A 15,338-nucleotide genomic window follows, 5' to 3' on the forward strand; every position below is an offset into this window, starting at 1 on the left:
ATACTTAGGCATTAATTCATAACTCTCTCCTACATTTGAAAATTAGGGTAAAAAAGATGACATGAATGTAAAAATAGGAATATTAGAACACTTAGGCAGAAGTGAACAAAAAGGTAACAGAACACAGCAAATTGATGAGCTATTATACACCAATGTTTAATAATACTTTTCTGGCACTACTGGTATTTGAATTTGTATAAAAGCATCTAATAATTATTCTCACAAAACTAGGAATATAAAGTGGAAATTCCCTTAGTGATATAGCAAAGAGGATAAAGACAGCATATAAAAATTTTGTTTAGGCCTGGTAACAGGAACATTTGTAACATCATTCATCACTTAAGCTATGCCACTATTAGCTAAGCAGACAGGATTCTGACCTTGTCAAAGGACTATGGGATAACATAAACATTTACTGGGAAGAGCAAATGTGAAGAACGAGACAGCTGATTCCTGAAACACATAAACAGCTCAGGTATAAGCAGTCAACAGCATCCCTTTAATAAGTGGCATCCCTTTAATAAGTTCAGAAGTGGGATCCAAAAGGTTCAGCTGGCCAAATCCTAGTGCCAGCATTGTCCAACTATTTAGAGACAACAAAAATAATTTTCATTCATCTAATAAAGATATCACAATGAAAGAATAACAGATTCTAGGCTTCCAGGTCTCTAAGTAAATTTTGTATTACTTAGCATCAACTTCATTAGGAAATAAAGTGCAAAGACAAAAACTACCCATTTAAAGGCAAAAATAACCATTAAAAAATCACATAAATATATGCAAAGACCTTTTAAGTGTTTTTAAAGGTGGAAACAATCTGTATAATTGATTTCTCAGCAAACAGAAAATGACCTAATATGCATGAACAGGTTTAATATGGCTTCATTTGTGAAACTACATTCTCTAAGCACTAAAATGAAAGATCAGGAATCTCTGAGTTTAAATACATTTCATACATCAAACCCTTACTGAATCTGATTTATCTTGCTTCATTTTTTATTTATTTAATAAATAAATAAATTTAATAAATAATTAATGTCAATACCTTCAGGATGTACCTTACTGACTCCCCTGGGACCTTTCCATCACTAGCTTCAGCTTGCAACAAGGAGGAAAAAAATACCTCCTAATATAGATAAAATAAAAAAATAAAATCAACTGCTCTATTTTAACTTGATTTGAGAATGCCGTAGTAACTGACTGTTGACCTAAATGCTCCTGAAGTTTAGAGGATAATTAAAAAATATCAATACTACATATACTGTTTAAATTATACTGGGCTTAATTATACTAATGAGATCATAGTAATAACTTCTCTAGTATCTCTTTAATTAGGGACCATTTGTCATTTTTACTTTTAGAAAAGTTAATAGAAAAGTGACCATTTTTCAGAAAGGTTCCACAAAGAATGTCATATTTTATCCTGTATCATTTATAAATATACTTAAAGCATCTGAAATATTTATCACATATAAGTATCATATCTTAAGTTCTCTAAAATGTCAAGACAATGATACCATCTTCCTTCATCATATTTATTTAAGTAAGATCTGGGAAAGTTTACCATATTTTTCTGTTTAAGTTATGCCTACTAATATTTGTAGCATTTTTTAATTTTTTATTTTATAGATCTCCTGTTTCACTGTTTCTTCTTTTTTCTTTTTCTTTTTACTTTTTAAATTTTATTATAAAGGTGATGTATAGAGAGGTAACAGTTACATAAGTAAGGTAATGAGTACATTTTTTGAAGTGTTACCCTCTCCTTCATTTTCTCCCACTCACTCTACACACATTCCCCTCTCTACAAGTTGAAAAGTTCATTTCCAACATAGTGTCTAGTATCACTATTGCCTTGGTTTATCCTTTGTCCCACTATTTCTGTGATTCCCCTTTCCTTTCCCAAATGAGATAAACTTATATACAAGACAAAGTGAACAGAAATAAAAAAACAGTGACAACAAGGAATAAATCAAATGAGGAAAAAAAAAGAAAAAAGAAATAACTGCAAACAGTACACTAAAAAAATAACCTCTTGCTGGGCGCCTGTAATCCTAGCTACTCAGGAGGCTGAGAGATCTGAGGATCATGGTTCAAAGCCAGCCCCGGCAGGAAAGTCCGTGAAACTCTTATCTCTAATAAACCACCAGAAAACCGGAAGTAGCGCTGTGACTCAAGTGGTAGAGTGCTAGCCTTGGGCTGAGAGCTGAGGGACAGTGCCCAGGCCCAGAGTTCAAGACCCCCAATTGACAAAAAAATAAAAAATAAAATAACCTCTTGTTTCCATTTCTTGTAGTTCTTTTTGATAAGCATTTTATATGATCATATGCATACAGTTATGAGCTATTGTGATCATCTGCTATGACTATCCTAGACATATTCTAGCTATTAAGTGTGAGGGAAACCATATAGCATATGTGTCTTTGGGGCTGGCTTGCTTTACTTAATACAATTTTTTCCAAGTCTTTCCATTTCCTTATGAATGGGGCAATGATATTCTTTCTGATGGAAACACAGAATTCAAGTGTGTATATATACCATGTTTTCTTGATCCATTTATCTACTGAGGGGCATCTGGGTTGATTCCATATCATAGCTACGGTAAATAATGCTGCAATGAACATGGTTGTGCTGGTAGCTTTAGTGTGGCCTTGCTTATGGTTATTTGGGTAAATGCCCAGGAGTGGAATTGCTGGGTCATAAGAAAGCTCTATGTTTAGTCTTTCAAAGAACTCCCATACTGCTTTCCAGACTGGTTGAACAAGTTTACATTCCCACCAACACTGTGACATCCCTGCCAGCATCTGTTATTATTAGTTTTCTTGATAATGGCCATTCTAATTGGATTGAGGTGGAATCTCAATGTTGTTTTGACTTGCATTTCTTTTATGGACAGAGATGTTTGACATTTCTTCATGTGTCTATTGGCCATTCTTATTTCTTATTCAGAGCAGTCTCTCTTTTAGTCTTTAGACCACTTATTAACTGAGTTGTTTCTTTGAGAATTTGTTGTTAGGGAGTTTAATTTTTTTAAGCTCTAAGTATATTTTAGATATGTGGCCCTGGTCTATTGCATACCTAGTAAAGATCTTCTCCCAGTCTGTGTACTTTCTATTTATCTTGCTAGCTATGTCCTTTGCTATCCTGAAACTCTGCAGTTTAATGCAATCCCATTTATCCAGCTTCTGTGTTAACAAAATTGAGAATCTGGAGGAAATGAAAGAATTTCTAACAAACATTGATATACCCAAAGTAAACCAAGAAGACCCATAGCAAGTAATGAAACAAATAGTGATAAAAGACTTCCCATCCAAGAAAAGCCCAGCAACAGATGGATTCACAACCAAATTCTATAAGGTCTTCAAAGGAAAACTCACTCCAATATTTCTCAAACTCTTCAATGAAATTGAAAGCAAAAGATCAGTACCAAACTCATTCTATGAAGCCAGAATAATTCTCAGTCCCTAAGCCAGATAAGGACTCATCAAAGAAAGAGAACTATAGACCCATTTCTTTGATGAACATCAATGTAAAACTTCCCAATAAAATTCTGGTGAACCAACTTCAACAACTAATCAAAAAAAGTCATATCTTATGATCAAACTGAATTCATTCCAGGGAAGTAAAACTGGTTCAATATATGCAAGCCAATTAATGTAATTCAATACATCAACAGGAGCAAGGACAAGAACTACATGATCATCGCAATAGATACAGAAAAGCATTTGACAAGCTACAACACCCCTTTATGATGAAAGCTCTGGAGAAGCTAGGAGTCCATGGAACATTTCTCAATATAATAAAGGCTGCATATGACAAACCAACACCCAGCATTATACTTAATGGTGAAAAGTTTAAACCATTTCCTGTAGTATTTTAATACAGTCTTTATGTCGCTACTGCTCTAAAACTAACTGCTCAAAGAATACTTTCCCAAAGATTACATTTCTTTGTTTTGTTTTTTTTTTTTGTCAGTCGTGGGGCTTGAACTCTGGGCCTAAGCGCTATCCCTTCAGCTCTTCAGCTCAAGGCGAGCGCTCTACCACTTGAGCCACAGCGTCATTTCCAGTTTTCTGGCAGTTTATCAGAGATAAGAGTTTCACGGACTTCCTGCCCAGGCTAGCTTTGAACCTCGATCCTCCTGAGTAGCTAGGATTACAGGCGTGAGCTACCAGCGCTGGCCAAAGATTTACATTTCTAAGTAAAGTCATACTGCCAAGTTCAACAATGTAGTAAGTTAAGCAGAAGGTTTAATAATAACTGTAAGAAATACATACACATGCATATACCTAACCAGAAACTTAAATGTACCCACATATATATTCATACATATCCACTTGCATTGTGCTTATCATATCAGGAAAGATTATTCCACTTTATTCTCCTTACAACACTGTACAATAGGAAATATTATTATCCTAACTTTATTTATTTTATTTGTCAGTCATGGGGCCTGAACTCTGGGCCTTGACGCTATCCCTCAGCGCTTCAGCTCAAGGCTAGCGCTCTACCATTTGAGCCACACCGCCACTTCTGGATTTTTCTGCCTTATGTGGTGCTGAGGAATGGAACTCAGGGCCTCATGCATGCGAGGCAAGCACTCTACCACTGAGCCACCTTCCCAGCCCTATCTTAACTTTAAAGACAGAAAAATTAAGAGACCAATGTCAAGTAACTTTGATAGGTCATAAGGCTAGTAAGTCTTCACTTCTAAATTAAAACCTAACATTCTAGCTAGGCAGTGATGGCTCATGCCTATAATCCTAGCTACTCCGGAGGAGGCTTGGATTTGAGGATCCCGATTGGAAGCCAGCACAGGCAGAAAAGTCCCTATGAGCCTCTTATCTCCAATTAACTACTCAAAAACCAGAAGTGGTGCTGTGGCTCAAGTGATAGAATGCTAGCTTTGAATACAAAGAGATTCAGGGATAGCACCCAGGCCCTGAGTTCAAGCCCCACAACCGACAAAGAAAAAAAAAACAAAAAAACTCTAACATTCTGAGCCAAAGACACTGTATCACTAGATTGGGAATGGTTCTAAGCCTCATCAAACAACAGCAACAAAAAGCCTATAATGGTTAGCAGACAGAATGTGTCATAAAGGAACCCAAAAGTACAAAACCACATACGCCATATGACAGATATGACAGCACTCTTTACAAATGCCCAGAAACAGATAGCAAAGAAATACGTCAAAATATGGGACTGAGGATTTGGGTTTGTTCTTCCAAATCTTTGGTTAAATTTGACATAAGTATGACTCTCTTTTATGACAGAAAAGAGAATTTAAGATCAAGTTAAATCTACCATTAAATTTGAGAGATTTTAAGAAGGCTGCTATTTCCTGTCAAGGTCCTATGGACTACTTCCTAAACTGAGATCAATCAATAAAAGACTGTTGAAGAGTATATGACTGCTTATTCTAAAACGAACTTATTTCATAACAGTGCAAGAAAAAATACACATATAGTCTGACATGTAGAAGAACTATTTAAAATAAACGTCAAAAGGTGAATAAAAGGAAGACATTTGTATTCTAATGAACAAGAATCACTATTCAAGAAACTAAAGAGGACCAAGGTTCAAAGCCAGATGGGGCAGAAAATTCCATGAGACTCTTATCTTCAATTAACCAGCAAAAGCTAGAAGTTGAGCTGAGGCTCTAGTGGTGCAGTGCCAGCTTTGAGTGAAAAAAGACAAAATGCCCTGAGTTCAAGTCCCAATACCAGCAAATAAACAAATGAACAAGCAATTATAAAAGTAGGAATAGAGGCCTTACTCAAGTAGTAAAACACCTGCTTAGCAAGTACAAGTTCCCAAGTTCCATTCCAGCACCAGCAAAAACAAAGAAAAAAGAAAAAAAAAGTTTTAACCAGCACCAGCAAAAAATAAAAAGATAAAAAAAAGTTTTAAGATTGTGAAATTAGAACCAAATGTATTTCAAAAAAATCCTACACAAAGCCATTTAGCTATATGTGTAAACATTTCCAGGAAAACCATGGTAATCTGTGTATAAATATTTACCACTGCCTGTGCTTTTTTAATCTAAGTATTGCTTGTTCTCTATTTCAATTTTACACATTCTCTCTAGAGCTTGAAATCTATATTTCAATGACCTCCTACACTTACCTGGCCAGCACTGCTTTTCTGCTGTTAATCTAAAGAAGAATTTCATCTTTTACCACAGGTTATGAATCTCATACATCTTGCTGACACCAACATCAACTTTTACACAATTTTTCTCACAAATCATACAGATATTACTTATATTTTGTCATCGCTATATACATCCTTATCTGCATATTATTATCTTCTATAGTATCCTTCAAGGATTAATTAATTGCTCTGCAAGTTATTTGATACAGTACAACAAATAAGGGGGCATTTACATATTTCTCTGTTGATAATGACATAAATATTGAATATTGAGAGAATATTTAAAAAACAATTCAAAATCCAAGTAGCAAGCTTCTTATATTCCAGCACTCTTTTTTTCCTACAGGAAAGACTTAATTCTTAGCAAGCTAAGTATACTCATTAAGTTTTCTATTCTTCTTCACACTTACCAGTGTCCATTTGCCAGACATACACAGAGCCATCTGAACATCCCACTACGAGGTAATCATCAGAGGGCCTCCACTTGATTACTTGAATAGGGAAAAGGTGGCGGGAGGCCAGCATGATGCATTTTTTCTCTCGCAAACTCAGAAGTCCTACTGAGTGGTCACTGGCCACAGAGCAGACACAGTGCTGCACTCTTGCCTGAAAAGGAAAACCTTTATTATTTAGGTTACATTTAAAATGAAGAGATTCTGTCTGCTAATAAATAAAATGAAAGCTGACTATATATTCAATATCACTGAAAGCCAAACACAATATTAGGTCACATTGAACAAATCCTTCCTTTATATTATATATAAAACAAAATTCCACCATCAAAAATACTTTAAAATACTAAATGAAGTTGAAAAACTAGAGAAGTTGTTTTGAAAAGTCTGTTGTATAAATGCAATGACCTTACTAAAAAGGATTGCTTTGTCTGAGCAGGCAGAGCTGGAAAAAACAATTGATCTGTTCTTATGTGTTCTTTATCCACAGTATGAACCTTGCTTTGTGTGCTGTAAGAGCTGCTTTCTGCAGCGCTTCCTTGTGTTGGTTGTCATTTAGACCCAGGATCCTCCTGCACCTTTGCTCAAGAAGACTATTTTCACGGTCCCTCTGCCACGATCATGCTTTGGGAGCCAGATGCTTCACATTACCTTCAGATGTACATCTGCTTTCTTCACAGCTTGTCTATAATGCCAATAGAAGCACCACCTCAACCAACCACACAATAGCCAATTAAACACTCCGCAATGTATTTCTGCTCATCTCTAATTTTTGTCCTTTAATTTCTTTTTAGAACAAGAGAACATATAAACAGGCAGTAAACATTTTCAATCCCAACAAAAATTTGAATACAGTTCCAGATTGTAATACGGAAAATTAAAAACCCAAGACAATTAATAATCAATTTAAAACTTAACTTTTTAGTGACTTGGATTATGCCGTCAGGCCATACTGAGAAAAACCATTAAAAACAATCACATAGAATCCATTATGTAAATTGTGGCTAACTCTTGAGGACAAAATGCTTCAGCTTTCATACATATATGTATATATGTATATATGTGTGCAAATATGTATGTGTGTATATATGCCTATATATGTACACTCTTCCTTCTAAGCAATCTAAAGAAGAAACTTGTCAAACCTTACCCTGCTGGACTTTTCCTAAGCAGACAGTTTCAGTTTAACATCAGTATCTAACTGATTCCCTGTGGGAAATGTAGATAGTTGTGGGAAATGTTGATAGTCATCAGGTGAAATAAAAAGGATGAGGTGGTCAAGTATTCATGAAAAACACTGAAGCCATGTAACTGTTACCAATATTGTTATTAACCATAGAAGTTGCAAGACTTTTTAAAATATTCTATAATGATTTCCATTAAGCAATACAACATCATGTCTAAATTTGTTAAGACTACGATAATCATATTAAATGTGGTTTGAAAGGCACCCAATTTGGGGAAAACTGGTTCCTTTAGTGCTGTGAATGCTAAGAAATTCATGACTGAATTTTCTCTATATGACAGGGAAAAAAATCTTGGAGATGAACATCTGAATGTGAACTCATCTGTGTCTCTCCTTTTTTCTTCTTCACAATTTAATTTTATTTTTACTTACTTTACCAAAGTTTTGTATTTGTTAACTACCTAAAGTAAAATTCTGATTAAGCAGGGTATTAGAGCTACCAGGGAAGTTGAGATTAGAGGATCAAGGTTCAAAGCCAGACCAGGCAGAAAAGTCCATGAGACACATCTCAAATTAACTATGAAAAAAGCTAGAAGTGGGGGATGGCTCAAGTGGTAGAGCACTAGTCTTGAGCAAAAAAACTCAGGGACAGGGGCTGGGAAGGTGGCTCAGTGGTAGCACTTGCCTTGCATGAATGAGGCCCTGGGTTTGATCCCTCAGCACCACATAAGCAAAAAGAAAAAAGCCAGAAGTGGCGCTGTGGCTCAAGTGGTAGAGAGCTAGCCTTGAGCTGAAGAGCAGAGGGACAGTGCCCAGGCCCAGAGTTCAAGCCCCACGACCGGACCCCACAAAGAAAAAACAACAACTCAGGGACAGCACCTAGGCCCTGAGTTCAAGCACCAAGACTGGCACAAAAAGAAAGGTAGGGTAGGAAGGGTAGGAAGGGAAGGAAGGGGAAGGAAGGGGAAGGGAAGGGAAGGGGAGGGGAGGGGAGGGGAGGGGAGGGGAGGAGAGGGGAGGGGAGGGGAGGGGAGGGGAGGGAAGGGAAGGGAAGGGGAGGGAAGGGAAGGGGAGGGAAGGGAAGGGAAGGGAAGGGAAGGGAAGGGAAGGGAAGGGAAGGGAAGGGAAGGGAAGGGAAGGGAAGGGGAGGGAAGGGAAGGGAAGGGAAGAGAAGGGAGAGGAAGGGAAGGGAGGGGAGGGGAGGGGAGGGAAGGGAAGGGAGGGAGGGAGGGAGGGAGGGAGGAAGGAAGGGAGGAAGGAAGGAAGGAAGGAAGGAAGGAAGGAAGGAAGGAAGGAAGGAAGGAAGGAAGGAAGGAGAGAAAAAGAGAAAGAGAAAAGGAGGGGAAGGGAAGGAGGGAAAAAGAAAATTTAATACAAAGAATACTTTGCTTATCTACAAATTATTTTATAAAAAGAGGTGATTGCTATAGTGGTGGTAACTAGAATTTTCAACTTTGTAACATCAACTTGATAAAAATGTTTTTTTTTAACTACATAAAGCCATTTTTTTATAAAAAGCAGTCATTTTATTTATTTATTCCATCAGAAAAAGTGGTCTTTTCTTCTGGTCATAATTAGCTAAAAAGAATAGTTCCAGGGGGTGCTGGTGGCTCACAGCTGTAATACTAGCTATACAGGAGTCTAAGATCTGAGTACTGAGTTTCAAAGTGAGCTGGGGCAAGAAAGTCAATGAAACTCTTTATCTCCAATTAATTTCCAAAAAGCCAGAAGTGGGGTGTAGTTCAAGTGGTAGAGTCCTAGCCTTGAGAAAAAACGCTCAAGAACAGTACCCAGGGCCTGAGTTCAAGCCCCAGGACTTGCACAAAAAAGAAAGGAAGGGGAAAAAAGAGTAGTTCCTAAAGAGCAATTTTCCCCTTCAGTTCACATCTTTGCTTTGGCACTGGTTGGCTACAATGCACACATGTATATCACTACTTTAATGCATGACTTTACAAGAATCTTTACAAAGAGTCAATTCTCACCAGGAATGGTGGCACAAGGCTATAATCACACATTCAAAAGGTCAAGGCAGAAAGATTGAGAGATGAGATCAGCCTGGGCTACATAGCAAGACCCTGTCTCACAAACAACAACAACAACAAACCCTAACAAGATGGAAGGAAAGACTAATTTTAATTAGTGCCTCATGCCTAATGAATGGACTTGTTAGTCCCCAAGTCCAAAATTAACTAATTTTCACATTAACTATGATCATTCTTTTTCAAACAGCAGAGAAATAAATCATGAGTCAATATGAAGTTTTATCAATATTTACTATGTTGAGTATCTCTAAAATTCAGATCTACTTAGATCTCAACATCTGAGGTGAGAAACCATTACTGCCAGCCACTGAGCTCTGAAGACTTGTCTTGGCCAAATATCTCCTTATTATAGTTTACAATCTAACAGAGAGGACTGAAGTCAATTAGCCAATCAAAAAAGGTTTCCATTCCCATAAGGAACTTAAACTCCTCAAAAGAACTTTCCATAACCAGAACTGTCACCCTCCCCACAGACATGTAGACAAATCATTTTAAACATTAAAGGAAAGTTCAATCCATACTCATGAGATTTAGAAGCTCTAAAGCATACAAATGTCATGTAGCAAAAATAAAGGATGCATAAAACAATAAAAATAGGTTTGTCTTTAAAAAGTAGATTATGGAATGTAATTGTCAAAGATTAAAAAATAAATAAGAACTTTAAAAATTCCAGCTTTTCATTTCCACAAGATGCATTTCATTAATACATTTAAACATACATTAAATATGTTTACCTAAATATGTTTTCAGAAATAAGTTTTATTTCTCATGAAGTAATAAAGATGAATTTGGAAAGGGATATGGTCTAACCACATTTACAAAATCTTATAAAATTATATACTATTTCAAGGATAAAAAGTGCCTAAAGAGTTAACTTTAGCTTTACTGTAATAAGAAACAGTCTTGAAATAGCCAAAATAATCAAGAATGAAAACAAAAAAGAATCAATATTACTAAACCCAAGAAAGCACAGTTATTAGAGGTACTTAACTCACAAGAGAAGATGGCTTTCTGCTGTTTATTTATGGATTAAAATAAGTCTAATTTTTCTTCTTTCAAGAAAATGCTAGTCCAACTCATATGGAAAAAACTGGACTATAGTGAAAATGGCCTATACAGTAAAACCTCATTAATTTTGATTCTGCTAATTAGCATTGAGTTGATGGTTATCTTTGCAGCCTATGTGAAAACAAAATGGTATAAACATAGCAAATGTCTACCCTATTTAAAGGAAAAGAACCATTCAAGCACAGCTTTGATTTTATTTTTAACTCTAACAATAAAGAATAATAATTCTCAGCTATCTTTTAAGTGAAAATGTTTTAAAAAATTGCAAAAACACATTAACTTGACTTTCTCTTATCCTCAAAAATAATAAGGAAGTATTTTTAAAGAATATTTTATAATTCATATTTCTTCCTGATTTAGGTTCAGCTTCCACAGAAACTGAGTTAATCCCTTCATTATTAAATTCATGAGATCGAAGTTACTAAACAGCTACTTCACCTACAATGACTAATTGTATAATTTGATTCATTCCATTCCACTTCACATTTTTCCATTTCAGGTAGAAAAGTCACAAAAAGATGATTTAACACCAATGGCAATATAACAATATAGTGTATAAAACATTTAAAATTTTTTAGTAAAATGATAAAACAAGTAAAAAGGTCAATTCATATCTTCAAAGTTATTTGAAAAGCATGTATACTGCAAACTTTTGATTGCACACTGATTCACTAAAAAAATTTTGGAATGTAGTATATGCACATACATAACATAGATGTATAAATATATATTTCATATACATGCTTCTGTGCCAATATATAATGCATATTTTAGATGCTTAATATTATTCACTGAACTGTACATTAATGAATATTGTAAAATTCAAGTTAAGGACTGTACATTTTATTTATATCATGTATATTTTAAATATATATTATTAAGTAATTATTCAAAGGGTTTATAATCCCGTAAATCAGGTCATGAGTACAATACTTCTCAGTCAATGTCACTCCTCATTGTTCTTCTCCAATCCCCAGCCCCATCCCTACCCTGATTATTACATAAGGTACATACATGTGCTTCTGTATCAATATATTATGTACATTCTAAAACGAGCACATTCTAAAATAAAGTTTCAATGTTTAAATAAACAAATTTGAGATAAATGAAATTTTTCTCAAATCTCTTACTAATGTTTACAATGTTAGATTAGTCAATACTTCAAGTACAATATATACATATCCTTAGGAAGTTTGTTGATTATGAATGTTAATGAACACTTGATATAATCGTGAATTTTCTGGATGCTTCTTGCTAGATTAAAGAAGAGAATCTTCCGGGCGCCGGTGGCTCAGGCCTGTAATCCTAGCTACTCAGGAGACTGAGATCTGAGGATCGCAGTTCAAAGCCAGCCCGGGCAGGAAAGTCCATGAGACTCTTATCTCTAATAAACCACTAGAAAACTGGAAGTGGCGCTGTGGCTCAAGTAGCAGAGTGCTCGCCTTGAGGTGAAGAGCGCAGGGACAGCGCCCAAGCCCAGAGTTCAAGCCCCTGACTGACAAAAAAAAAAAAAAAACAGAAGAGAATCTTGTTTGAAATTCAATGCATCTGATGAGCAAATAACTGATTTGCCATTAGGAATACCTTTCATCCCTGTTTTCTCTGCCCACTTTGATGGCTAGGTCACAAACTATACTGAGAATCTGAGGCAAGGGGATGTTGACAGATTTGGGCTAAAATAAAATAAAAATTTCCTCCCCATATCTCAATTTACTGTCTCACAATTTCTTCTTCACAAACCACTGCTATTAACTGACTTAAAGTAGTTAATACTAAATTTCATTTAAAATTTTTATTGTTATGGATGGAAAATCTGTATAGCACAGAATTAGTACCCTACCAACTTCATTAGTAGTTTAAAGGTGAACATTGACCTTCTATGCATTCACACACAGTGAGACCAAAGCAGGATACTCTTAGGAGAAGAACACAAAGGTGCACACAAAGGTGCAATGTCTATGTGCATCTTACCATACAAAATAATACCTATTGAAATACTATTTAAATAAATATTTAAATATCAAATAAAATTTATCGAACTCCAGGAAGTGAAAACAAGAGGTTGTTTTTTTCTTCATTGCTGGTTTCATTTTCTTGTCTTCTTCTTTGTTCGTTTATTTGTCTTTGAGAGGATAAGGGAAAGGTACAGAAACAGAAGGACAAAGGGTGAACAAGTGCAGCAATGGTACTAGACACTATATTGAAAATGAACTATACAAACTTGTGGTCAGAGATGGGAAGGAAAAACCAAGAGAGAGCCAGGGAAGGGTGTTTTTATCCAAAAAGAAATGCTTATCTGATTCATATAACTATATTCACTCTGTATACCACCTTTATAATAATAATAATTTTTTAAAAAACATTCACCAAATTACATCCTATAAGCACTATACAGTGACATGGAATGCTAATTAAAAGTAAAGGCTAGGAGTAAGCAATAGAATATTTAACCCAGTACTATTCTATTTTTTTGATGAAAATAACTGAGGCAAAGAGAAATGGAAGAATACTGGACCAAAACAAGGATGATCTGAGAAAAATGTTCAGTTTTCAAAGAATTCTAATCTGAAACCATATAAAGGTTCATTGAATTTGCCAGTAATTAATCTACCTAGTACATTAGAGCTGAAAAGCAGAATGCCACAGCTATCAGAGAAGCTGATAGAGTCAGAATATACCACCTAGGTCATCCAGTCTGACCCTACACATTTTACAAGACTTCATTTTAAACTATTCCCAGAAACCTCTTATGTAACTTGTTCCTAAGCATCTGCCATGAATTACAGAAATTAGAGACAGTTTATCCCATCCAACAGCTCTCTGGGGAGATGATTCTACTTTCCAACAGCTCCCAATGTAAATAATATATACTTTTATTTTCTTCTTTTGCTATTTTTTCTAAACTTTATTACTCTCTTGTGGTATTGAGAAGCAATTTTGTATTTGCTCAAGAAATATTCCCTTTGCATGGATATCCTCTAAGTATATGAACACTCTATTGTCTCTCATTTTAAATATGCCCATCAGTAGACAAGCTATTAAATGACCAGCTTCTTTTGCTCATAAATCAATCCCACTAGTCTCTTAATCATTTCTTGTACTTCTTCTACTTCCCAGAACTCCTATGCAACATAAATGTGCCACTAAGATGCATCATGTATCACTTTGAAATATTCTACCTGAAGGCAAAAGAAATGCGTATGGTTCTCAAATGTTAATTTTGTTTTCAGACTTCAACAAAGCTAAATATAATTTTTTTTCAAGTTTCAGAAATACGTCTTTCTTTTTTCAAGAGAAGAAAATGTAAAGCACTGTTCATGTTTCCTTAATAAATATTTTGCAAAATTAGACTAAGTGATCCAACCAAAATGCTGACTATTCAAGTAATTGGATAATTACATTTTTCATCAGCAACAAGACTTTTGAAGACAAGTTTTAACATCTTCCTTGATTCACTGTATATACAAGGACAACAAAAACTGAGCTATTAGAATTCCCATTCTTCTTTCACTGCTCCCTTTAAAAATAGCAAATAAATATGAAAAACTTAATATAAAATTAAGATAATACATATCAGAGAAAAAATACTGAATAAGTAACGTTACTTGTTAACTTTTTACAAAGGAAATTTTTAGCAAATACTAAATTGTAACAAAATGTAAACACAATAATACCTGCTGTCTGAACTGTTAATATAAGGAAGGTGCTTTTCTAGATATGGTACATAGATTAGCTCATTTAGTACTCACAGTAAGCATATCAAGTAGACATGAGCTTAAGTTCGACTATAATATGTCCTTCCAAAATGCATGGGTTGGAACCTAAACTGAAACTGACAGTCTTAAGGAATGGGTCTCTGGGAGATAATAAGGTCATGAAGATTCCACCCCAATTGAAGGGATTACTGCCCTTATGGAAAAGTTTGGGACAATAATCATTCCTTTTTTCTATCCCTGCTATATGAAGTCACGGAGAGAAGTCATCATCTTGGAAGCAAAGAGCAAAACAATGATCAAGTGTGCTTATGACTTGACCTTAGACTTGACAAGCCTCTCAGATATTTCTAGAAATAGGTAATTTTTAGCATTATTTCACCTGATAAATTTCTAGTAAAATGTTTTGTTTGCTTTTAATACAACCATTGCCTATAGTTCTGATTTTCTTTTGCTTCCTACATAAAAAACAAGGAAATTTGAATGTATAGATAACATACATAGAAAAATTAATTTTTATCTTGAGTACATTAGTATGTGACAGTTTAAAACATAATAAACAGCAATGTTTGGTGAGCCATACTTGCAATTCAGACAGGAGAATGGCAAATTTGAAGCCAAACTGGACTACATAGTGAGTTCAAAGACAGCCTGAACTACAGAGCAAAACCTTGTCTCTAAGGTGAGGTTCAATGGGACAGCACTTGTTTAGCTGATGCCAGGT

The 15,338-nt window shown here is 35.2% G+C and overlaps 1 protein-coding gene across 3 annotated transcripts in view; it reads right to left on the reverse strand.

Moving 5' to 3' along the window:
• Positions 1 to 15,338, reverse strand: part of Wdr7 (WD repeat domain 7) — a 284,441-nt gene that overhangs the window by 238,086 nt on the left and 31,017 nt on the right. For all 3 annotated transcript variants that reach the window (XM_070029069.1, XM_070029067.1, XM_070029068.1), the window contains exon 13: positions 6,564 to 6,759. In XM_070029069.1, coding sequence (XP_069885170.1) covers positions 6,564 to 6,759 — 196 coding nt within the window. The remainder of the gene's footprint in view (positions 1 to 6,563; positions 6,760 to 15,338) is intronic.

The sequence above is a fragment of the Dipodomys merriami genome, unplaced genomic scaffold (assembly GCF_024711535.1).
Source record: "Dipodomys merriami isolate MVZ:Mamm:240054 unplaced genomic scaffold, mDipMer1.0.p SCAF_2, whole genome shotgun sequence".
In the NCBI taxonomy this organism is placed as follows: Eukaryota; Metazoa; Chordata; class Mammalia; order Rodentia; family Heteromyidae; genus Dipodomys; species Dipodomys merriami.